We start from the raw sequence: 26,556 nt of genomic DNA on the forward strand, positions 1-26,556 counted from the left end.
AAAATATTTATATATGTGAGGGGTGTTTTGTCTTCATTTATGATTGTGTACTGTATGCATGCCTGGTGCTAATGGGGACCAGAAGATGTCAACTTTCCTGTATCTAGAATTATAGCCTGTTGTGAGCCACCATGTAGGTGAGGTCTTCTGGAAGGACAGCAAGTGCCCTCAGCACCGCCACCCCTTTTAAATGTGGAGTGTATGTTGTGGTGTACTAGCAGAAACAAGATAACAACTTGTAGAAATCTTCTTTTTCCACCATGTGGGTTTCAGGGATTGAACTTAGGTTCTCAAATTTTGATGGCAAATGCCTATACTTACTGACCCATCTCACCATCTTTTAACCTTTCTTGTTGTTTACTATATTTTGGCTTTACCTTTTCTTTAGTCTTTCACTTATTTTACAATCACTCTCAGAAATATATGGTTATGCCTTTTCCTTTACCTAAAATAGTAGGAATTTTTTTTACCATATCTTTTAATTTTCATTGTAAATATTACTTTAGTACATAACATCCCACACATCCCTGTTGAATTTGATACAGTTCCATCTTGTATATGTAACATCCATTCATAGATTTACCACAATTTGCATAGTTGAACTTTGTGATTGTTTATATATGCAGCAAGAGACATGTAGAGATGTGACTTAATTTGATTGCCACTGTAATTGTAGTACTGGACATAGCAAAGAACAAAAGAGCCAAACTAAAAATGCCTCTTTAAAAATAAAGAAAGACCATATCTCCTTATGTAGTCCTGGCTGGCCTCAAACTTAGAGAGATCTACCTACCTCTGCCTTTTAGTACTGAGATTAAAGAATTAGCCACCATGTTAAGCATAAATGTTTAGTTTTACTAAAAGGGAAGATTTATAGCAATAATTTATTTTTAAAAGAATATCTTTAAGATCTATTATTTGACAGTTTTATATACTTAATTAACACAATATGTTTCCATCCTATCCACCCCCAACACTTTGGGATTTGAGCCAGACTGTCTTGGTTGCTAACTCTTAATGTATGTATATGTGTATCTATATACAGCCTTCCTAAATTTCCATTTCTCTTATCAAGTGGAGAGACAATAGTGCATACTTTTTATAATTTGCTCTCTGTGAAGCATTTAGTATAGTTTGGCACTTGGCTGCATAAATGATAAAAAAAAAATAAGTGATTTGCCATCAGGTGAATTGTGTTTGGGATTTGTGGAGTGTTAAAGCATTTAAAGCACTGTTGTCTACAAAACCCATAGTAGCAAAAAGGCAGGAACTATTTGTATAGAATATCTGTATAGGATCTGATTTCCCCATGCCCCGAGACAGGGTTTCCTGTGTAGCCTTGCCTGTTCTGGACTTGCTTTGTAGAACAGATCTGCCTCTGCCTTCCTGAGCACTGAGATCAAAGGCGTGTGCCACCATGCCTGACAGGATCAGATTCTCAGAAAAGATAATATAGATGATACTTTATTAATTAACCAACTTTACAAACATTTTATTATAACATTTATTTATTTGTGTGTAAATGTATGCATGTGCATGTGCAAGTGCCATGATTTATGTATGAGGTCAGGACAACTTCTCCCACCCTGTGGGTCCTGGAAATTGAAGTCAGATTGTCAGACCTGGTGGGAAATGCCTTTACTTGCTGAGCCATTGCACTGGCCCAGTATTTCTAGAGCCGGGCATGGTGGCATATGTCTTTAATTCTAGCAGAGGCAGGTAGAGATCTGTGAGTTTGAGGCTAACCTAGTCTACAGAGAGAGTTCTGGGACAGTTAGGGCTACATAGAGAAACTATCTCAAAAAAAAAAGAAGAAGAGAGAAGTAGGTGAGGGGAGGAAAAAAAGAAATGGGATGTTATTAGTTTTCTTAAAAAGGAAAATGTGAGGTCCTGACATTGTGACGGTTAATCTCACCATTAGGGAGACACAGGCAGGCAGATCTCTGAGTTTGAGATCATTCTTCTCTACCTAGCATGTTCCAGGTCAGCCAAAACTACATGGAGAAACTTGCAAAAACAATAAAAAAAAAAAGGGCTGTGACTGTGTGTGTGTCTTTAAGTGAGGTCCTAATTCTAACCTACAGCCTTCAAAGGTTACACTTTTGGGCAAGCTAATTTATCTATCTGGGAAATATGTCTGCCCTAAAATGGTAGATGGGACTGACTGGTTGTTTTTATCATAGCATGTAAAAAGATAGATTATTGTGACATAAAGCGATGTAGGTAGAGTGTTGTAGCAGAAAGATTAGACTTATTTCTTTTGAACTATTTTAATTTAAAAAGCAGATTATTCTAATTTTGTTCCTTTTTCTGTTTTCCAGGTTATATTTCACACTATGTGCTGACTGTATCTACAGAAGATATTTAAAAAAAAGATAAACTTTTTTCCAAGATTTTGATTCCAGTGGAATCTTTGCTTTAGATTTGTGTGTGTGTGTGTGTGTGTGTGTGTGTGTGTGTGTGTGTGTGTGTGTTAGTGAATTGTAACTCCAGAAGCAATGCCTGTACAAGCTCCACAATGGACGGATTTCCTTTCCTGCCCAATTTGCACTCAGACTTTCGACGAAACAATTCGAAAACCCATCAGTTTGGGCTGTGGCCATACTGTTTGCAAAATGTGCCTGAATAAACTCCACCGTAAGGCTTGCCCATTTGACCAGACCACTATCAATACAGACATTGAGCTCCTTCCTGTGAACTCAGCATTACTGCAGCTTGTGGGTGCTCAGGTAAGATAGTAACTTAATACTGGTTATTGTCTTTAATTGAAGTTTGTAGTTACATGTTTCTCTGTGTGGGTGTGTATATTTTAATATTGATACAGGTGGTTGCAAATAGAAATATTTATAAAAGTTTATATACTGGATTATTATATTTGGATATTTCCTCTCCAGTTGGCCAGGATAATCTTAAGGACAGACACCACAATTCCAATAGCAATGTATGTGTGTCCTGTTTAGATTCTCCAATAAAAGGAACCAGAACTCTTGGGAGGAATGTCAGTTCTTAGGGTAAGACACCAAGTACACAAAACAAGCAAGTGTCTTGTGCAAATACTCAAAGTGTTGGGACCAGGTCAAAGGCATACCAGAGCTGGTTGAAAGGGCTGTCAGTGGCCAAAGCTAGAAGGGTTTGAGCAAAATAATATTGAATTGTAACAGTATAAAAAAGAATCAAAGGCTCTGTATAGATAAAATTTAAATGAACAATAACAAAGATCCAGCTATAGTTTTGCTTAAGTGTTCATAATTCTATTTTATTTTTGCACCTGTGATTTTATTTCATTTAGGAAATTTAAAGCCATTGTCCTAGAACCCTGGTGTTTATGCCTGACTTTGAACCCAGTTCTCTTCTCAGGTTGACTCAGTTTGCACAATATATAGAAAGAAAGGTAAAGTGCACTTTGTTTTATCTAAGGAGAGTCGTTATTTACTGTTTTTTTGGGTTTTTTTTTGTTTTGTTTTTTTCTTTCTTGGCTTTTAAAAAGTTTATTTTCACTGGATATTGTGGTTGTGTGCCTTTATTCACAACACTAGGGAGACAGGCAGGTGAGTTCCAGGCCAACAGGATTACAGTAGTGAGACCTCTCAAAAGGGTGGGCAGGAGAACATTTTATTTTAATTTATTTAACTATAAACCCTGTGTCCAGGTACCCTTGGAAGCCAGAAGAGGGTATTGGATACCCTGAAGTTGGAGGTACAGGCAGTTATGATCCACCTGATGTGGGTGCTGGGAATTGAATTTGCATCTTCCAGAAAAGCAACAAGTGCTCTTAACTGCTGAGCCATCTTCCTAACACTTTAAGAAGTTATTAAATATGTTTTATTGGAAAGTGGATTGACCGTGTAACCTCCATTTTGATAAAACCACAGTAACTCTTATCTAAAGTATCAGTAAGAGCTGCATAGACCTTCCTTAAATATTTGTGTAGCATATTCATGAATACAGAAAACATGTTAAGAGATGACCAAAAAAAGAAAGAAGGAAGGAAAGCCAGGCATGTTGGGGCATGCCTTTAATCCTAGCACTCAGGGAGGCAGAGGCAGGCAGAACTCTGTGAGTTTGAGGCCAGCCAGGTCTACAAAGTGAGTCCAAGACAGCCAAGGCTATACAGAGAAACCCTGTCTTGAAAAACCAAACCAACACACACACACACAAAACACAAAAAAAACAAAAACACAAGACTCAGACCATGATAAAGACTCCGAAAACAGACCTTCAAGGAACAGCCATACCAATAAATTCTGATCACGTATTTTAAAAATGGAAAGAAAACTATTTTTCCATTCGAGATGGAAAAATAAGTTAGAAACTCTTAACCTGTAAATGTAAAATTACCCCAAAATAAAATTTTCAGTTGACTACTATTGTGGTGAATGATTCTTATGGTTTTGTTTTTAAGTATGTTTTCTTTTAAATTATACCTCTTTTAAAAAATTATATTTTTGTTTATTATTTCTTGTTGTGAGACGGGGGGACATGGAGGACAGGCAAAGATTTGGCTTTCTCCTTCCATTTTGTGGGTCCTGGAGCTCGGGTTTTCAGAGTCGGTGGGTGGTAAGCACCTTCAGCCTTTGAGCTATGTCAGATTACATCTTTAAACTTTATCACAGCTCTGAAAATATATATAACCTCTGGCTTTGTCACTTGTTCATTTAAATAATACATGTATTTGCTACAGTTAAAGAGTAGCTTTGAGTAGCTAAATCAAATATAAATATTTATGTTAAAGAAATTCAGCAAATGCTGTCTCATCAAGGTGAACTGGATTAATATGAACAGAAATAAATCACTGATAGTGGATCTTTGGCTGTAATGCTATGGTGACAAAGGCATTATTTTCCTGTGTACTTACTGTAAAAAATAAATAAATTCAGTCACCTTATGAGAAAAATGAGATCTTGTCAAAAGTCAGTATACTACATTCATCACCAGCACTCCAGAAAATTGAAAATCATCAAAATATAGGAAGTACTAGAAAAGTGTCACAACTTCTAGAATTTAACAAAAAGTAATAAGTTAGGTGTCTGGATGAGATTCTGGAACACAGGAAGGCTAAGAGGCAAAGGTAAGGCATTCTGAATAAAATCCAGATTTTAAGCCATAAACGATAGTGTATTAACATTGGCATATTAATGTCTGTAAATGTATCCTACCAACAGAACATTCTCATACAGTGAGAATGAGCTGTGTGGTGATAAGAATTCTCTGAGCTGTCTTTGCCATTTTTCTGAAATTTAAATGCTTTTAAAAATTTGTTTTTTGTTTTGCTTTGTTTTTTAACCAGGAAAAAATATTTCCTCTAACTGGTAATCAGAAAAATGCTGGCTTAGATAATAGGGTTTTGTTGTTGTTATTTTAAGCTTCTCAGTTTGACACAAACCAGTGTCTGACTGGTAGTGGTCATGGACCTGAAAGTGCAAGGTTCTTGCGCATGCTAGGGCGAGTGCAAACTGGTAGGCTCTAGAAAATAAAAATGGGTTGGGCATGGTAGCACACACTGTTAATTCTAGTACTCGGGAGGCAGAGGCAGGCCCATCTCTGTGAGTTCAAAACCAGCCTGGTCTACAAGGTGAGTCCAGGACAGCCAGCTCTCTACACAGAGAAAACTTGTCTCGGCTATCTCCAAAATCAAAAAGAAAAAAAAAAAAAAAAGAAAGAAAATGGAAAATACACAAAACCCTGTAACTATAGCAGATGGTTTTACAAGGGAGAGCTGCAGAGGGATGTCACTGCAGTTTGGAAAAGTGTCAGATTACAAATATCCTAACATGGGAGCTGACTCACTGTGCAGGCTGTTCCACAGAATACTGTGCATTTGCAGAAATTTCCTAAATCCTCACAAATTTATGTAAAAAACAAAACAAATATTTGCTTCTTTTTTTAATTAACTTTTTATTTTTTATATTAATTACAGTTTATTCACTTTGTATCCCATTTGTAGCCCCCTCTTTCATTCCCTCCCAAGAATATTTGTTTCTTAAAACAGGATTTTATGTATTCCAGACTGGTGTAAACTCATTGGGTAACCAAGTATGACCTTGACCTCCTGATTACAGGCATGTGCTGCCACAACTGGGTTTTGTGGTGCTATTCAGGGCTTTTTACATATGAAGAAACACTCTGCTGAGCCACATCCTAGCCCTCAAATTGATTTTAAGAGCCAAAGACAATTTGGGAGGCAGAGGCAGGCAGATCTCCACAAGTTTGAGACCAGCCTGGTCTACATAGTGAGTTCTAGGACATCCAGAACTCTGGATGTTTTGAGACTCTGTCTCAAAAACAAAACAAATAGACCTGAAAAAAAAAATACAGTGACAAAGTCTAGCATACCAGTAATTTCTTTAAATTAACATACACATGACTAGATATTCAAGGATTGTTAATATGTATATTAATAATGGGAAATGTGAAGAGTCAAGGGGAACTCATAATACCATCTCAAGAAGGCACTTAGCAGGAAAAGCATAGACAAAATGACATCTTTTCCACCAAAGCCACTGAGCTCTAGAATCTGAATCTTTCATGCCAGGATATCTTAAATGTGTTTATACTGATAGATGTTCTCATCAGAACGTCCTCCCAGAGGGTATTGTAGTTGAATGGAAGAACATTTCCTAGGCCTCAACCTTATCTGAAAAATTTTCCAGGTATAGATGTTTTAACTCAAACTACTAAATCTTGAGCTTGCATTTATATTTGAATAATACATTTGACCCTGAAAACACAGGTTTTTCTTAGAAAATACTGATTTGTATGACAGATTGAGGTATATATTCCCGCACAGCTTCCAGTTGGCTGTTCTATTTCTTTGTTGTATAAGCTCTCTCCAGTGGCACAAAAAAATATCCCTACCCCTTAAATTATTAAATTCTTTCCTCCTACCTGGTACCATACACCACACATACACAAGCTTCTTGAAAAACAAAGGCCTGGAGGCAATCCATCGAATTTTACAGATTAGGGACTGGAAAAGATAGTTGAGTAGTTACAAATGCTTGCTGCTGACCTGAGTTCTCAGCTCTCACATCTGGCAGTGCTGCTCACAATAACCAGTAAATACAGGTACAGGGGATCCAGTGCTGTCATCTGGCATGCATGCTTACTAGCGATCCCATACACATAAGGAAGTTTAAGACTTTAAACAATTAACCTGTTCATTTCAATGTGTGATGCTTGTTTACAAGTTCTTTATAATAAAGCTTTAAATGTTTAAATTATGTACAGCTTAATCCAAAATACTTAGCTTTGGTGTTGTCTACAATGCTGAAAAAAAGCTTTGCTTTTTGCCAACTGCATGTTTCAGTTCAAGCATTTTTCATTCTCTTTCATTGAAGATTCTAAACTCTTAATCCTCTATGCCATTTTTAAAATCAGGTTGAGTTGTCAAAGGATTAAGTACATACACATCTAGCAAGTCTCAAAACATTTCTTATATACATATACACTTTTATTATTGTTTAAGCAGAGAGAACAAGCTCTTGAGGACTGAGGAAATAGTTCAATTGGTAAAGCACTTTCCTTGCAAGCATAGAATCTTGAATTTAATTCCCAAAATTCAAATAGAAGTGGGAGGCTAGAGCGATGACTTAGTGGTTAAAAGCTCTGACTGATATTCCAAGGGACCCAGGCTTGATTCCCAGCACCCACATGGCAGCTCACAACCATCTGTAACTCGTGCATATGGTATGTAGACATATATAAAGACAAAACAACAATAAACATTAAGTAAATGTTATAAAAAAGATATGAGTATGGTGACACTTATAATGTCAAGGCTGAAGATCCTTGGGATTTATTGGAAACCCAGCCTAGCCTACTTGGTAAATTCTAAACCAGTGGAAAACCCTATCTCTAGGTGTATAAGAAATGACCACTGAGGTTTTCCTCTGGTCCACCATCCCCCCAAAAAGAAAGAATGGGTACATACCATAACTTGGTTGACCCTTGAAAATATGATGTTGTTATATGTGGTGGTACACATCTTTAATCCCAGTATTTCAAAGGCAGACAGCCAGCACGGTCTACACAGCAAGTTCTAGGTCAGCCAGGGCTGTGTACTTGAGACTCTGTCTCGGGGGGTGGGGGAAGGTTTGAGATTTCTTTGGGGGGGGTGAGGAAATATTTTTCAGCTTTGTTGTTATTGTTAGTCAAGTGTAAATTTACTAATACTACAGATCATTGAATTGTATAAGCTATCTAGTATTAAATGGTATTTGAATTCTCTTTTTAATAAGGCTGTTATGGAAATAAAAGTGGATGTTATAAAATATATGTTTTATATATGTGTGTGTATATATAAAAGTGTATATAAATATATAAAATTTTTTTAAAGCATTTAGCAAATTTAGTAGTTTTAATGTTGCAAGCACCAGGAATATCAGTGGATAAATTGTACTCAATAAAATGTTTAATAAATTAATGAAACACTCAAAACTTTTCTTTTGGTCTCTAGATCCCTGAGCAACAGCCCATTACTTTGTGTAGTGGGGTTGAAGATACAAAGCATTATGAGGAAGCCAAGAAATGCGTAGAAGAATTAGCATTGTACCTGAAGCCACTTAGCAGTGCTAGAGGTAAATGTAATTATAAAACCCATGCTAAACAAACAACTGTTTCTTTGTTGAGACAGGGTTTCACTATGTTGCCCTGGTTGGCCTGGAACTCTATGTAGACCAGGCTGGCCACATTCACAAAGATTCATCTACCTCTGCTTCTCAAGTGCTGGGATTCTCATGCCCTCTTCTTTTCCACTCTCCCCCACTTAGTTTTCAGTGTTAGGCAAGCATTCTGTCACTGAGCTATCTATACTGCAGCCCTACTCAAGGCTAATGAAATTTATTTATTCATTGTAAACCAAACCTTCTTCATGCTAAATACTATTATAAACCACAACAAATAAAGTAGTACTAAATCCAGAGTTTATGTGGCATTAGAAATATGAATGTCAGGGAATCTTATGTAAGAAGTGGGAGATAGTAAGATCTGGAGAGGACAGGAACCCCACAAGGAGAGCAACAGAACCAGAAAATTTGAACACAGGGGTCTTCCCAGAGACTCATACTCCAACCAAGTACCAGGTATGGAGATAACCTAGAACCCCTGCACAAATGTAGTCCATGGCATCTTAGTGTCCAAATGGGTTACATAATAATGGGAAGAGGGACTGCCTCTGACATAATCTGATTGGCCTGTTTTTTTATCACCTCCCCATGAGGGGAGAGCAGCCTTACCAGGCCACAGAAGATGACATTGCAACCACTCCTGATGTGATCTGATAAACTAAGATCAGAAGGAAGGAGAAAAGGACCTCCCCTATCAGTGGACTTGGGGAAGGGCATGTGTGAAGAAGGGGGAGGGAGGATGGGACCAAGAGGGGAAGAGGGAGGGCCTTATGGGGGGGATACAAAGTGAATAAACTGTAATTAATAAAAATAAATAAATTAAAAAAAAGAAATATGAATGACTGGGAGGTAGAGGCAGGTGGATCTCTTTGAGTTTGAGGCCTACAAAGCAAGTCCAGGATAGCCAGGGCTGTTACACAGAGAAACCCTGTCTTGAAAAACAAACAAATGAAGAGATAAAATATAAATGACTGTAAAAATGACTGTATACAATAGTAATTTAGAAGTTTTTTGTTTTTGTGTTTTTATTTTGGTGTTTGGTTTTTTGAGACAGAGTTTCTCTGTGTAGCCTTGGCTGTCCTAGACTCTTTTTGTAGACCAGGCTGGCCTCTACAGAGATCTGCCTCTGCTTCCCCAAGTGCTGGGATTAAAAGCTTGAGCCACCACATCCGGCTCGGACTTTCATCTTTAGACAGCTTTGTTTTTACCCCACCTTTCCTCCCTCATCTCCTCTCTGGCCCTTTCCAAGTCCACTGTTAGGGGAGGTCCTCCTTCCCTTCCATCTGACCCTAGCTTATCAGGTATCTTCAGGACTAACTGCCATGTCCTCCTCTGTGACCTAGCAAGGCTGTTCCTCACTGGGGGTGGGGTGGGGGTGTGGAGGGTATTTATTTTTAAGTGCTAGTCTTATATAGTTTTATTTATTTGCTTGTTTTGGTGTTTCATGGTAGGGTTTCTCTATGTAGATCTGACTGCCCTGGAACTCACTCTGTAGACCACGCCTGCCTTGAACTCACAGAGATCTGCCTGCCTCTGCCTCCCAAGTGCTGAGATTAAAGGGGTGTGCCACCAATAATAGGACTGGGAACTAGCCCACAAATCAACCACTCCAAAGGAAGTGCTCCTGGATTATAATGTTGTGTTGTAAACCTAGAAATAGCTTCTTTGTTCTCTACAGGAGTAGGTCTGAATAGCACTACTCAGAGTGTTCTGAGTCGTCCAATGCAGAGGAAGCTTGTGACTCTGGTCCACTGCCAGCTAGTGGAAGAAGAAGGCAGGATACGTGCTATGAGGGCTGCTCGATCTTTAGGTGAGCGCACAGTTACAGAGCTCATTCTCCAGCACCAGAATCCTCAGCAACTCTCCTCTAATCTCTGGGCAGCAGTCAGAGCTAGGGGATGCCAGTTCCTTGGACCAGGTATGTAATTAAAATTTGTTTGTTGATTTTTGTCTGCTCATTCCCCTTGCTAAGTATTCTTAAAATATAGGGTAAAAAACTTAAGTAATGTACAGATCCTCATCTTTTGTTATATTTTTGTTTCAAGCACCATTCAGTTTGACAGTTCTGGCTTGGTGTTAATTTTTCAGAAAATTCAGATTTTTATATTGATAATAAAAGTTTATTTTATTGTTATTCATTGAAATGTTTTTTTCTATATTAATCACTTATCTTCTTATATAAGGCAGAATTTCCCATAAGCATGGCTTAAAAACATAGTTCTAAATGCATAGTATTGTTTGGGTTTTTATTGTTTGGGTTGTCGGTGGTTTGGGTTTTTGTTGTTGTTGTTGTTGTTTGTTTTTTTGTTTTGTTTTGATTTTTGAGACAGGGTTTTACTGTGTAACCCTGTCTGTTGTCTGTTCTGGAACTCACTCTGTAGGCCAGGCTGGAGTTCAGCGCCAGTTCAGAGTGCTGGAGTAAAGATGTGCACTACCGTCCTTACTGTATTGCTTGTTAATGCCATGGTATTATGTCGCTCTTCAGATAGTGGACTTATGTCACCTTTGCTCCAAGTACATTTTGATTGTACCATTTTTCCTAGCAATGCAGGAAGAAGCTCTGAAGCTAGTCTTGCTGGCCTTGGAAGATGGTTCTGCGTTGTCACGGAAAGTGTTGGTTCTCTTTGTGGTACAAAGACTAGAGCCACGTTTTCCTCAAGCATCGAAAACCAGTATTGGACATGTTGTTCAGCTCCTCTACAGAGCCTCCTGCTTCAAGGTATGAACCTAAACTCCAACTTGAAGCATTGCCCTTTCTCCAAACTTAACATTAAACTTGAACATTAATAAAATTGCCTGTACTTTTCAAAAAATACCAGCATTTTTCCGTTTTAAAGAAGGCAGATGGTGGAATATTCTATTTAAATCCTGTTGTATTGTTGGGTTTGGATTGTTTGGTTTGTCTGTTTGCACTGGTGGAGATTGAACCTTGCACATGTTAGACAAGTACTCTGTTACTGAAATATAGTTTCAACCCTGAGATTTACATGATAGATTAAACATCTGTTATTTCCCATTGCCTTAGTTAGGATTTCTGCTTAGGGTTTCTGTTGCTATCATAAAACACCACGGCCCAAAGGCCCAAAGCAACTTGGGTAAGAAAGGGTTTATTTTGAATATAATTCCACAGCAATGCATCCTTAAAGGAATTCAAGGTAGGAGTTGAAGCAGAGTCCATAGAGGAGTTTACTCAGCCTGATACCTTAAAGTCCGAAGACCACCAGCCTGGGGGTGACACTGCCTACAGTGAGCTGGGCCCTCTCACATTAATTCTTAATCAAGGAAGTGTACCACAGGCTTGCCTACACACCAGTCTACTGGGAGCATTCTCCCAATTGAAGTTCCATCTTCCAGAATGACTGTCTTGAATCTAGTTGACAAAAAACTGCCAGCACACCCACCAAGACCTTAAGCAAAATTGGTCCAAATAGAGTCACTGAAGCAGGAATAAGGTTTTTAAGAGTTCTTTCCTTATGTAATTGTACTTGTACAGTCCCAGACATACCATTTGGCTTTGGTGTAAATGATAATTGTGAACATACTCTCTTGTATTCCAAGTTGAATCTTGACTGCCCCAAACACTGATACTCACCAGGTGTCACTTTTTGTTCATCCTGATTTATTTCCTGTCGTCTTAAAATAAAATGTTCTTTCTTCTGATGTAGCCTGTAATCTGCTAGTCCTGCTAGCTATAAAGAAATCCATTCCTGAAATCACTATAATTCAACTGATACTGTACTGAAAAGGGGTCTCAGCTTTTCATATGGACTTGTAACCAAAATTACTCTCTCCAGTTCAGTGTTTCTAAATATAGATTTTTCACATTTATTGTGATGGTTAAAAAGAATAATATAATTCTTTTTTTTTTTATTAGTTATAATTTACTCACTTCGTATCCTAGCTGTGTCCCCCTCTCTCATCCCCTCCCAATCCCACCCTCCCTTCCCCTCTTCTCCTATGCCCTTCCCCCAGTACACTGATAGGGGAGGTCCTCCTCCCCTTCCATTTGACCCTTATTAGGACTGGCTGCATTGTCTTCCTCTGTGGCCTGGTAAGGGTGCTCCCTCTTCAAGGAGAGATGATCAAAGAGCTAGCTACTGAGTTCAAGGCAGAGACAGTCTCTGTTTCCCTTTCTAGAGAAACCAGCTGGACACTGAGCTGCTATGGACACTGTGTAGGGGTTCTAGGTTATATCCATGAATGGTCCTTGGCTGGAATATCAGTCTCAGGAAAGACCCCTGTGCCTAGATTTTTTGGTTCTGTTGTTCTCCTTTTGGAGCTCCTATCCCCTCCAGGTGTTTCTATCTCCCCCTCCCCCTTCTTTCATAAGATTCCCTGCACTCTGCCCAAAGTTTGGCTATGATTCTCCGTATCTGCTTTGATACACTGCAGGGTAGAGTCTTTCAGAGGCCCTCTGTGGTAGGCTCCTGTCCTGTTCCCTGTTTTCTCCCTCTTCCTCTGTCCATCCCATTTGCCTTTCTGATGCTCAAGTATACAAGGACATTTGCTCACTAATGTTTGTAGGAGCTTTGTTTGTAATAGCCAGAAGCTGGAAAAAAACCCAGATGTCTCTCAGTTGAGGAATGGATGCAGAAATTGTGATACATTTACACAGTGGAATACTACTCAGTAATTAAAAACAAGGAAATCATAAAATTTGCAGGCAAATGATGGGAACTAGAGAAGATCGTCCTAAGTGAGGTATACTAGAAGCAGAAAGACACGCATGGTATATACTCACTCATAAGTGGATATTAGACATATAATATAGGATAATCATACTAAAATCTGTACACCTAAGGAAGCTAATCAAGAAGGAGTAAGTAATCAAGAACGGTAAAATGCTCAATCTTCATTCAGAAAGGCAAACGGGATGGACATCGAAATATAACTCTTCACTGAATACAATTTGAATATATTCCAGAGTGTCTGTGTGCTTTCCATTTTACATGTTCTCTACTAGCAAAAACAGTCAGATGCAAATTATAAGACTTTCTGAAGTGGGGTCTTCTCCTAGCGCGCGATGCTCTGGAGGGGTTCCTGGTGTCGCAGTCAACCAATAAAACATTAACAAGCTGTTAAATGGAATTTTGTTTTGCTGTTGTTTTTTGAGACAGACTTACTGTATAGTTTGGTTGAAATAGATAACTCAGCAATATTTCTGCCTTAGTTATAGTTAAATTCCACTGTGTCTAGGTATAAAATTATGTATTTATACCTATATATATATATAAATTTATATATTTATACCTATATATATATATATAAATTCCACTGTGTCTAGGTATAAAATTATGTATTTATACCTATATATATATATATATACTTAAATTTTATTTATTTTGTATAATGTGATGATTCAAAGGTAGATGGTTATGCATGTGTCACTGTGCATTTGGAAGTCAGAGGACAGCTTGTGGGTGTTGGTTCTCTCCTTTCCCCATGTAGATCCCAGAAATTGAGCTCAAGTCATCAGGCTTGGCAATAGCATCTTTTTATCCACTGACCCATATTGCTGATCCTGGAAAAAAAATTAAAATTCAATTGTAATTTAAATTATTCATTGGTCATTTTGTTTAGTTATTACTTTTATTTGTATATGTGATTGAATGCCATATGTGTCTCATATTCCCTGAAGCTGCAGTTACAGGCATTTGTAAGCCACCTAACAAGGATGCTGGGAACCAAACCTGGTTTCTCCAAAAGACTAGCAACTGCTCTTACCCTCTGAGCCAGTTCTCCAGCTCCTAAACTTTTAAAAATATATAATTAAAAATTTATTGCTAGTGCCCTTGCCCACATGTTCATGCCCTCGTGCGTGTGTTTATACATCCGTGTGCGTGTGCACACACATGGATGTGTGTTGTGCATGGGTGTGTGTAGGCACATCCATATCATGACACAAATGTGACAGTCACAAACAATTTTGTGGACTTGGTTCTCTCCTTCCACTTTTATGTGGGTTCTGTGGATTGAATTTAGATTGTCTGGCTTATGCAGCTCATGCCTTAACCTGCTGAGCTGTGTTGTTGGCCTGTTTGACCTCTCAGTATTCTACGCCTTGTGTATTTGGATGTGAGATCTCTTGATTGTTCTTGATTGTTGTTAGGGTGATGAAGGTGTTGGGGATATATACAGCTCAGTGACAGAGTGCTCATAGTATTTCCAAGGCTCTTGGTTCAATCCAGAGCATCCACAACCCCAAAATTAAACATTCAGAGAGCCATTGTACCATGTAGAAAGCCTATTCTACCTTCTAAAGAGGGTTATGTTGAGGAAGTATTTTCATTCATGTACTTGTTTATTTGTCTTTGGAAAATGGCAAAGTATAGTTGTTTTTCTGTCACAGTACTTGATTTTGTGTTTGTTCACCTGACTTCATAATGAAAGGTTTAGTTAGACCATACTGTGTTATAAAGATGAAATGACAGTTTCTTTTAACACCCATACTTGATTCTTTCTCTGAGATTGTATACTTTTTGCTTAATAAAACCCAGTATTACTTTAGAAAAAATAAAAAGGAATACATTTTTAAATCTTTTAAGTGTGATCTGTAATTTCTTACTAAAATAGCTTGAAGTGTTTTTAAGTAGAAAGTTTAAATTTTATTTATTTTTATTTTATGTGCTTTAGTGTTTTACCTACATGTATGTCTGTGTGAGGGTGTTAGATCTTGGAGTTAAAGACAGTTGTGAGCTGCCATGTGGGTGCTGGGAATTGAACCCAGTTCCTCTGGAAGAAGAGTCAGTGCTCCAGCTCCAGGTAGAAAGTTTAAACATGGGAATTTTCTATTATAATGATATGGGTTCTTATGGGAATAAAACGTTAACACAATACAGTTTTGTTTTTGGCAGTATGGGGAATTAACCACTCTGCCATGAGCTACAGCTCCAACCTCCAAATATGTTTTAAAATGTCTTAGGGAACTGGTGATTCTAGGCTGGAATTATTTTAAATTTTTAAAGCTTTGGCCTTATTCAGTCCAGTTTGACTCAATAAGTTACTGGGATAATAACTGCATGTATATCAGATGTGCTCCAAGAATTAAAGTGAGTTAGTATAGTAATAATAATGCTTTAATCAGGTAATATAACATACCAGCTAACACATACCAAGTATTCGATAAAGTTAGCATTAAAAAAAATTTTTTTTTAATGTGTGTGTGGCATGCAGATAACACACGGAGGTGTCTTCCCCAGTGGCGATCTAATTTCTGTAGGTGTTTCGCTGAACCTGGGGCTTACTGATTCAAGTAGCTGGGTACAAGCTGAAGGAATTTCATTTATGTCACCTCAGTGCTCTTTATAGACATGAGACTAAAGACATCCAAGGCCCCCACCCTCTGTTTAGTTGGTACTGGGTCTCTGCGCTCAGATCCTCGTGCTTGTAAGGCAAGTACTTCACCACCTGAGCCACCACTCCAGCTCCCTCCCTGCCTTTAAAAAGTGCTTTTAAAAGAACAAACAAAAAGCAGGGTTGTTTTTATTGTTGTTTGTGTTTGAAACAGTTTTATAGCCCTCCCTGATCTTGAACTTGTTATTTGGCAAGGCTGGAATTTCTGATATCCTGCCTCCACGCCCTCAGTATTAAGATTGCAGGTGAGTACTACCACACCCAGCTGCAAGGCTTATTATTAAAAGATATTGTTGTTATTATTACAGTCCAGCATCTCATGCTCTATACTTTTTGGTGGTGTTCTGTTTCACAAAACTCCATGGAGAAATTAAGATAAGTTCAAATTAGTCATATTTAAAATCACACTTATTAGAAGCTCTTTAGTTATTAGTATCAGATAACTTAATGCTAGGCAAGTCCTAGAGTCACAATCTATATTTATGAAGAAGAAACGCATACTGTTTTTTTAAATAATTACGTTCATTAAATATTTTCTCTGTTCTAAAAATGCATATGTTCTCACATGTATCTGATAAATTCTATACTGTCTGAATTTTTTACCCTCGTGTATCATTCTTTGTAAGAAGATTTTGACATCTATGGCTGGGTGTGGTGGTACACATCTTTTATCCCCTCTCTTAGGCCTGGGCTGGAGGGCCTGGGGTCAGAGGTAGGCAGATCTCTTGAGTTTCAGGCCAGCCATAGCTATATAGTGAGACCCTGTCTTTAAAATAAAAAAGATAAGATATTGACATCTATAATGGGAGATGTTTTCCAGACAGGATGGTGTATTCCATTGCTAGGCTGGTGAGATGGCTCAATGGTGGTCTTAGGACCCACATGGTGGAAGAAAAGAACTGATTCCTGGGAGTTGTCTTCTGTGTATGGTTGGTGCTAGATCTGGTGCACATCAAATCAAGACACACAAAATAAACTCTATTTTTAAGTTATCTTTTTTTTTTCTCTACATGTGATAAAGTATGAGGCTTGTGTGTCTTTCTAGGTCACCAAACGTGATGAAGACTCTTCTTTGATGCAGCTGAAAGAAGAATTTAGGACTTATGAAGCTCTGCGACGAGAACATGACTCCCAGATAGTACAAATCGCTATGGAAGCAGGCTTAAGGATTGCACCAGACCAGTGGTCCTCTTTGCTTTATGGAGACCAGTCTCACAAATCTCATATGCAATCCATTATTGACAAGGTAGGCTCTTTATTGTCTCTTACTTTATCAACAATTTTGGAGTCTTGATAATTTATTATTTTGTAATTATTTTATTCAACAAGTGAATATTAACATAAATAGTGCGTGTCTGGCTTCTGTAAATGAGATTCAGTATGGCTAGGTATTTTATTGTAGCTAGTCTTCTCAGAATGACACTGACTCTGTAAACATTGGGTTAGTGTTACAGTGTTTCAACCAGTGCTCCCCATGTTCCTTGTCATCACCTCTCCTCCTTTACCTATGGCCTGAAGAAGCCAGAGAGCTTGTGATTTCCTGGAACTGGAGTTACAGATAGTTGTGAACTACCCCACGTGAATGCTCGGAATTGAGCCATGTCTGGGAGAGCAGCCAGTACTTTTAAACTACTGAGCTATCTCTCCAGCCCCTAAACCCTGTTTCCAAATGCCCTTTAATCTTATGTAATGGCCTTCTAATGAATGACATGTTAGATGCATACCTTGAGGCTTCGTGATCTCACTCAGAATAATTTTACATATACGAAAGTTATAACCTCTCATGGTGAGTTTGATGAACTTTTCAGTAACCCTGTTTCTATTTTATTCGCTGTGGTTTGGGGGTTTAGGAGGTTTTTTGTTTGTTTTTCGGGACAGTGTTTCTCTGTTGTAACCCTGGATGTCCTGGAACTCACTCTGTAGTCCATGATGGCTTTGAACTCACAAGAGATCCATCTCCCTCTGCTTCCCAAGTACTTAGATTAAAGGTGTGCCACCACTGCCTGACTGACTGTTTTGATGTAAAGACCACTACAGTAGATGTGACTGTTAGGTCTATCTCTATGATTTCTATCTAACACAGAAATATGTATTTCTCTTACAACTGGAGTGGTGTTCTAACTATTGATACATACCAACCTAAAATATATGAAGGTGGGACAGAAAGTCTTAAAACACTGTAATATGTTAAATAATATTTAGTTTTTGCTATTTTCTTAAATGCTTATAATTTCAGAAATGACTGCTTACTCTATATTACATTTAATTTACAGATAGGGTCAAAATCTAAGAGTATTTTTAAAATATTTAACATTTACTAAATGGGATGATCTTAAGTAATTCACTTCCTTTAAGCAACCTTATATTATTCCTTCTGTACAGAATCAGAGAAATTTGTACACTTTGCAAATCACCTAAGTTGTTGTCTTAGTATTCTATTCCTTTGAAGAGACACCATGACCATGGTAACTCTTATAAAGGAAAGCATTTAATTGGGGGCTTACTTACAGTTTGAGAGGGTTATTTTATTATCCTTAGGGAGGCAGACATATAGCTTAGAATTTTACATCTAGATCTATGGGTAACAGGAAGAGAGAGCCATTGGGCCTGGCTTGGCATACTGAAGCTACAAAGCCCACCCCCAGTGACACACTTCTTCCAACAAGGCTATACCTCCTAATCCCTTTCATGTAGCACCATTCCCTAATGACTAAGCATTCAGACACGAGCCTGTGGGGGTCGTTTCTATTCAGATTTCCACAATTATGAATGAAAAAGGTCATTTGAACCTTGGTATGCTGGCTTTAATCATTAAATCTTTTACCATACTAGTCTTTCTTTCTTTGTCCCCAAACATGACATTTTGAATAACTGATAGATTGTTGAAACATGAGTTTTATTTTGTTTTTCTGTTTGGTCTATAACTGTTTGCAGCTGTTCCTTGACTACCTTTGTATTAGTCGGGATTCTCTAGAGTAACAGGACATAGTTACGTTTCTCTCTCTCTCTATATATATATATAGAAAGGGGATTTATTAGAATGACTTATAGGCTAGCTGTGAACGGAAAGTCTCAAGAATCCAGTAATTGCTCAGTCTACAAGGCTGGCTATCTCAGCTGGTCTTAAGTATATACTGGAATTCTTAAGTCAGTTCTAATGTCAGTGAAGGAAAAAATTTCTTGTCAAGGTAAGAACAAAAACTTCCTTCTTCCACGTTCTTATATAGGCTACCAAGAGCAGGATGATCCAGATTGGAGGTGGGCCTTCCCTCCTCAAAGATCCAAATTAGAAGTAGATCTTCCTACTTTAAATTAAGCAAAAATCCCTCACAGGTGTGTCATCCACTTTTTTTTGTTTGTTTGTTTTAATTAATTCCAGATGTACTCAATTAGACAACCAAGAATAGCCATCACAATCTTTAACTAAATTACTGGCAGCTCCTAGGTTAGAACAAAAGCTGATACCTATAGCTGTTCAACTAATTGGTTTTAATTTAGTGAAACCCTGGTAACAATATCAGGTTCTTTTGTGTTTTTTTTTTTGTTGTTTTTTTTTTTTTGAGATAGGGTTTCTTTGTGTAGCCTGGGCTATCCTGGACTCACTTTGTATACCAGGCTGGCCTCAAATTCACAGTGATCTGCCTGCCTCTGCCTCTACTGGGATTATAGGCATTGACTGGTAACATTATCTTAACATAAGAGCTTTCTATCTCTGAAGAGAAATTTGGTTCATTTTTTATATAGATTCTAGGGTTGAGCGATAATAATTCATACAGTAACTAAGGTATGTATTCTACAGTAGTTTTCTCTCATCACAGTTGAGTTTCATATCCAGAGACCCTTTAAAACAAACAAGTAAAGTGTGCAACATGTGTAAGTCTTTTGTAATTATACAGGCAATATGAGATAGAATGTCACAATGGGAATGTTTTTAATGTACACCATCACAAGAGATACTTTATTGAGTGACTATTAGGCACTTGATTGTTTGGTGCTTTTGTTTCTTAGGAATCTTTGTGGTAGCATTGCTTTGTGTTGTTCTTCTCAGTTCTGAAGATTAAACCTAAGGCCTCAAGCCTGTTAGTTCTACTTCTGAAATACACCCCCTATCTCTCAAAAAGCACTTGTATCTTTTGCAACTTTTGAACTGAAATTTTTAAGTAATTTAAATTTAAATAACCAAATATTGCTAAGCTTGTACTGTAAAGCAGAAATTGAGAATTTATAAGAAATAACAAGGAAATCATTAATCCTAATGAATACATGGAAAAAGAAACATGAGTTAGCAATTCACAAAGAAGATACATTAGCATATCCAATTGCTAAGAAAGAATTTAGCCTCAGCAGTGAATAAAGAATGTACATCTAAATCTGGGCATAGTGGTCCATGCCTCATTTCTCGCATTCAGGAAGATGCAGAGCTCACATTCAAAACAGTGATTAAGATATGCATACTGATTAAGTTTATTTTTAAAATTATAAGTATACTAAAATATAAAGGCCCTGTCAGGATTCTAATGGTAGTTATATTAATTTCTTTGTTTTTAGAAAATGTATGCTTTTAAAACAGTTATATTTTATAGAATGACCTTTTGAGAGAGGAAAATTGCCCTCTGTATTAAGCTGCTGAAAAGCTAAATGTTTTCAAGTAAGAACTTATAGTTACTGTTATAAAATCAGTGTTTTTCCAGCTGAAAATTAGATATACATTGCCAACAGAGGGGAGTTTGTGTGAGAGTATGTCTCATTGAGTTTCAGAGAAATATACAACCTCCAAGAATCCCAAACTAAATCAGAATATTTTTTTTTTTAAAAGAAAGATTTATTTATTACGTATACAGAGTTCTGCCTGCATGTGTGCCTGAATGCCAGATGGCAGCAGAGGGCACCAGATCTTATTACTGATGGTATGAGCCACCATGTGGTTGCTGGGAATTGAACTCAGGATCTCTGGAAGAGCAGCCAGTGCTCTTAACCTCTGAGCCATCTCTCCAGCCCCCAGGATTCTTTTTTTTTTTTTTTTTTTTACAGAATATTATTAAAACATTTATTCTTTGACAATTTCATCTTGATCATGTCTACTCTAGCTACCCTTTCTCCTTTTTTCTGCTCACGCACTCAAAATACTGCCTTCCTTCTGGCTTCATATTCTTTTTGTTTTTTCACAATAACCCATCAAGTCCACTTGGTGACACCTATAAACACATGAGTGTGGGACCGTCCACAGGAACAGGAACATGGTCAACCTACCAGGGCAAATCTCTGAAGAAAAATAACCCTTTCTTCCCTGGTAGCCATCAGCTGCCAGTAACTTCTCAGCTAGCAGTAAGCCTCATAAGTCTCTCTGATATGATAGATGATGACTGCCTTCGTCTTTGTGTGGGTAACTATAGTTGCTGTGAGTCATGTACAATAATGCCATGTCTAGAAGACACATTTTAGAGTGCTTCTTCCATCCTCCAGCTGTTATAGTCTTTACTCCCTTCTTTGATATTCCCTGAGTTTTGGTGGTGGTAGTGGTGATGTGATAGAGGTGTCCTGTTTAGGTCTGAATATTCAAGAGTCATTTATTATAGAACTTTGACCAGTTAGGAGTCTCTGAAGTAACTGCTGCCTATGCAGAAAGAAGTATTTCCAAACAGGGTTGAGAAAAGCATTGATATGTAGGTAGAAATAAAAATATTGAAGCAGTTTGATGATGTGTCCATCTAATAAAACAAGAGTAGGTTCACCCATAGTGTGTGATCTTGGCCAAGGGATTTTGACAAGCTATAATGCCAGATGTGGAGCAGGCTTGTATTCCAGTTTTTAAACCTCTTGGTTACCCTAGTAACCTTCATCCCACATTGCATTAATGGCAACTCTTGCCTGGGCAAGTTAGCATGCAGCTTCCACTGCTGGGTGAGACCATTATTAACTTGTCTCTGCCAGAAGCCTATATAGAGCTGTATAGCACCATGAAAACTAGCCAAGAAGGAGGAAGGTTCCACATCAGTTCCAGTTTGACCTCTCTGTGTCCTCCAGTCAAATTGTAACAGGATATTATTTAGACTATTTAATATATGAAGTTCAGTTTATATAATTTATATATTTAGTGTCATGATATTTAGTCTTAAGAACTTGATCTCATTTAATATTCAGTGCTATTTTTCTTACTATTATTTGACATCTCTAGATTATACTTTGTAATTTCAGGTATTTGGAAGGACTGCTGTTGTTGATTATTAATATTTATTATTGATTTATCTTTTAGTTGAACAGCGGTTATTCCTAAACCAGCTATATACCCAAATCACCACACAGAGACTAGGATATATTTAGTTAACCTAGAGCACAATACTGGGCAATGATTACTCCATCCTAAACCTCTAAGCCTACATAGCTTCCTCCCATTCAGATTTCCCACATTATATTTGCTTTTAGTCATATCTTAGCTATGGTTCATCTCTCCTGGTGATTCCGGGTCCTCTCCTCTCCTATCTCACTCCCAGCCTTTCCTCTCACTTGCTTCTTTTTTTCTCCCCTCTGGTCCAGGAGAGAATGTCCCACCCTATTCTCTCCATTGCTCAGCACTGCCTGGTTGTTTTATTGGCTATACAAAGAACAAATGGTAGCATGTTTACACAAAATATGATGTCCAATTGAAACCAGATAGTGGGTAGAGGAATCAACATGTGAATGAACAAGGGTAAATTATATACATTTCACAATAACATTTATACCAACAGACTACAGAGAACCCTACTAGTATGGTGATATTGGGAGAAAGGCCTCACCTTTGAAGTGTGTGATAGCAGAGGAACGGAGTCATATACACAGTGAACCAAGCTGTGGCTAGACAGAAAGATCTTGTTGAGGTGGCAGGTAATTCATTCTGGCCAAAACATAGGTTGGTGGATAGATACAAAATAAATTTAATAAACTGCAAAAATGAAGGTGTAAATAAACTGTGTTTAAAAAGGGTTATCTGATCTTTGAGGAAATTAATGTTTATCTTTTTCTTTTAAGTTGCAGACCCCTGCCTCTTTTGCACAGAGTGTTCAGGAGCTAACAATTGCTCTCCAGCGGACTGGAGACCCAGCAAACTTGAACCGACTAAGACCCCATTTGGAGCTACTAGCAAATATTGACCCTAGTCCAGGTAAAGCCAAGAGAAGTTAGTGGGCTGTTTATGTGTACCTCAGTACTGCTTGGTGATTCTTGAGTTATCTTTTTTGTTACATTCTTCTAAAGTTTCCCAAAGTAGCTTTCCCAGACATTTAGGTTTTGCTCCAAATTATATCCTCTTAATCTCATTAGTTTATCTCTATTGATTGTTGTTTTAAAAATGTGTTGCCGTTTTTCTCTTAACCCTGCTGGCACCCAAATAATTGAGACTGGACTACTATATTTATTTATGAAGCTTTATGGCACAAAAACTGAGCAATATTACTTTATTTTAAACCCTCTAAGCTAATCTGGTTTCCTCCCAGCTGAAATCCCTGAGATACTTGCTTTTTATTACTTTCTCTACTCTCAGCTGCTCTCTCATGATGTCTCCTGAACTTCTGCTTATGGCTGAATTTCCACTCTCCCCTGCCCCCTCCCCGGCAGGCAGGAAGCCAGCCCTGTACTCTTCTCTGCTCAGTCATTGTCTGTCAAGCCTCTTTATTGACATGTCAGGGAACAGTTGGGGAGTGATGTTTACACAACATTGAAACAGGAGATTCTCAGAACAAGGGTCCCAACTAGATACGGGGACACAGAAATCAGCATTTGAATCTTTTTGTTTGTTTGTTTGTTTGTTTGTTTTTGATTGATTGATAAGTCACTTCACATCCTGATTGCAACCCACCTCTTCTCCCAGTCCCCTCTGTCACAAGCTCCTCCCCCCTATTTTCCCCTGTCCTTTTCTTCAGAGAATGGGGAGGTCCCCCATTGGTATCAACCCCTCCCTGGTACATTAAGTCACTGAACTAAGCACATCCTCTCCCACTGAGGCCAGACAAGGAGTGCACAATAGCATTATGCCTACACACTAAAACTAAAATTCATTTAATACTTATATTATACTGCTTCGTTCACACACGCGTACACATACATACACACACAGCTCTCTGACATAATTCTCCTGTTAGAGCATGCTGTATTTTACCCTTTTCATATCTTTGTCACAATTCAAGTTTTCTCAGCTTTTCTTTGGTTGTGCTTCCATTATTCCATCTTCTTATAATACCTTGTTCCATTAATGATTCTCTTTCTTACCTTTACTTGGCCATTTCTTTCTCGTCCTCCTTGACCTAGAAATATACCCAGTGACCTGTTATGTGAACAGTACTTTAGCTGCTATTCTCTTGAGTATACTGCTAATGCAGGGCTGAATCTACATACTATTCACTATAGTTTCCTACTCATTACTTCCAGAAATGATTTCTAAGTCCTTAAATTACTTCCTGGCTTTTCAGCAATTACTGATAACTCTTCTTTGATACAAAAAAGCTTCTGTTTTGTTTTTATTTGTATCCCTGCACCCTACCTCATCAACAACAGTGCTATCTGTGCCCTTGGAACTGTTTCCTTTGATTCTTAGCATCATGTGTTACCTCTGTATAGAGTAGATTTCCAAAGAGTTCTGTCAACGCTAGTGTCATCATTCCAGACCCATTTCCCAAATAAATGCTTTGTGATACTCAATATCATCTGTTCCGTGTTTCAAAGTGAGTTCATCTTTGATGCCTGATCTTTGAGCTGTGTTTCTTTTATCTGAGTGTTTTCACTTATCATCACTCCATGTTTATAGGTCAATTCCCAAAATGGCTTAATCAAATCAAATCTTTACATTTGTGTGTGTGTGTGTGTGTGTGTGTGTGTGTGTAACAATTATTTTCCACATTATTGTTAGTTAGCATTCAGATCAATTAAATAAGAAATGCCACCAGATAGTGGCGGTACATACCTTTAATCCCAATACTCAAGGAGTCAGAGACAGGTGGATCTCGGTAAGTTCAAGGGCAGCCTGTGAAGGGCAGCCAAGGCTATAAAGAGAATGAATAAATGGATGAATGGAAATTAAACTGCAAAGCAAGTCCCGGGCAGCCAATGCTACAAAGAGAGACCCTGTCTCAGATAGACAGATATTAAAAATAAAGGAATGCCACAGTACTTTCTCTATATTAACATATCTCCTGTTGCTATGCCATTATGTTCTGTTCTTCCATAACAGCAGATAAACTGTTTGACAAGTGCTCTACATTGGGCCATATACCCAGTGGTAACAGCACATTTTTGCTGTTGTTGTTTTGTTTTTTGAGACAGGGTTTCTCTTTGTAGCCATGGCTGTTGTGGAGCTCTGTATACCAGGCTGGCCTCAGACTCACAGAGATCTACCTACCAAGTGCTGGGATCAAAGAGGTGTGCCACTACCACCTGGCTCTAATAGCACTATCTTAAATTCACTCTGATGAGTCATTTATCTCCACCATTCCATCCAAACTTATTTTGTCAAGATCACCATTTCCACTGTCACCTGAATCCACAGCTCACTGTGTGTATGCATGCACAGTTGTCAAAATCTCTTTCCCCCATTGTGTGTGTGTGTGTGTGTGTGTGTGTGTGTGTGAGAGAGAGAGAGAGAGAGAGAGAGAGAGAGAGACTGTGTCTGTGTGTCTGTACATGTAGGATGTGCCTATGGGTATCTGAGATTAGTCACTCTTCGAATCTTTTTGTTTTTGAGACAGGGTTTGTCTTTGTAGCCCTGGCTGTCCTGGACTCACTTGGTAGACCAGGCTGGCCTCGAACTCACAGAGATCCTCCTGCCTCTGCCTCCCCAAGTGCTGGGATTACAGTTGTGTGCCATTGTGCCTGGCAGTTTTAGGATTTTTTCTTTTAAAGATTTATTTATTTGGTATATATACAATGTTCTGTCTGCATGTATACATGCATGCCAGAAGAGGGCACCAGATTTCATAGATGGTTGTGAGCTACCACGTGGTTACTGGGAATTTAACTCAGAACCTCTGGAAGAGCAGACAGTGCTCTTAAACCTCTGAGCCATCTCTCCAGCCCCAGTTTTAGATTTATTTCTATTTATTTATTTATTTTTATTTTCTGTGCATTAAGGTTTTGCTTGCGTGTGTGTGACTATTATCTTCATGCCTGGTATCTGTGGAGGTCAAAAGAGGGTGTTAGATTTCCTAGAATTGGAGTTAAGGGTGGTTGTGAGCCATCATGTGGTTTGTTTGTTTGGTTGGTTGCCTGTTTTTCTAAAACTGAAATAAATTTGTACTTTGTACAGAGGTAAAAAGTACCCACCCCCCTTTTTGGTAGCACAAAATATAATGGCATGTGTGTTAGTTGACGATCTTTTTCTGTCTAATCCAGAACAAGCACTGTGTTTGTGTGTGTCCATCCAGTTCCTGTCCCAGTGTCTAGATGTTCTCTTGCATGTCTGATAAACATTTTAGACTTCATCAATTTAAATGTGGGATCTTAATCCCTGCTCTTCTAGGAGCCACTCCATTCTTCCATTTGTTGGTCCAGCATCCTGAGAGAGAGATCCACTCTTCTTTTTCTCATTATGTATGTACAATTAATCAGCAGA

The 26,556-nt window shown here is 38.1% G+C and overlaps 1 protein-coding gene across 1 annotated transcript in view; it reads left to right on the plus strand.

The window, feature by feature from the left end:
* Window positions 1-26,556, plus strand: part of Rc3h1 (ring finger and CCCH-type domains 1) — a 73,608-nt gene that overhangs the window by 22,872 nt on the left and 24,180 nt on the right. Inside the window, exons 2-7 of the mRNA XM_021656754.2 lie at window positions 2,322-2,729; window positions 8,456-8,576; window positions 10,303-10,542; window positions 11,168-11,343; window positions 17,023-17,223; window positions 22,986-23,118. Of these exons, the coding sequence (XP_021512429.1) occupies window positions 2,499-2,729; window positions 8,456-8,576; window positions 10,303-10,542; window positions 11,168-11,343; window positions 17,023-17,223; window positions 22,986-23,118 (1,102 nt within the window). The 5' untranslated portion in view covers window positions 2,322-2,498. The remainder of the gene's footprint in view (window positions 1-2,321; window positions 2,730-8,455; window positions 8,577-10,302; window positions 10,543-11,167; window positions 11,344-17,022; window positions 17,224-22,985; window positions 23,119-26,556) is intronic.

Source organism: Meriones unguiculatus, chromosome 11 (assembly GCF_030254825.1).
Source record: "Meriones unguiculatus strain TT.TT164.6M chromosome 11, Bangor_MerUng_6.1, whole genome shotgun sequence".
Lineage (NCBI taxonomy): Eukaryota > Metazoa > Chordata > Mammalia > Rodentia > Muridae > Meriones > Meriones unguiculatus.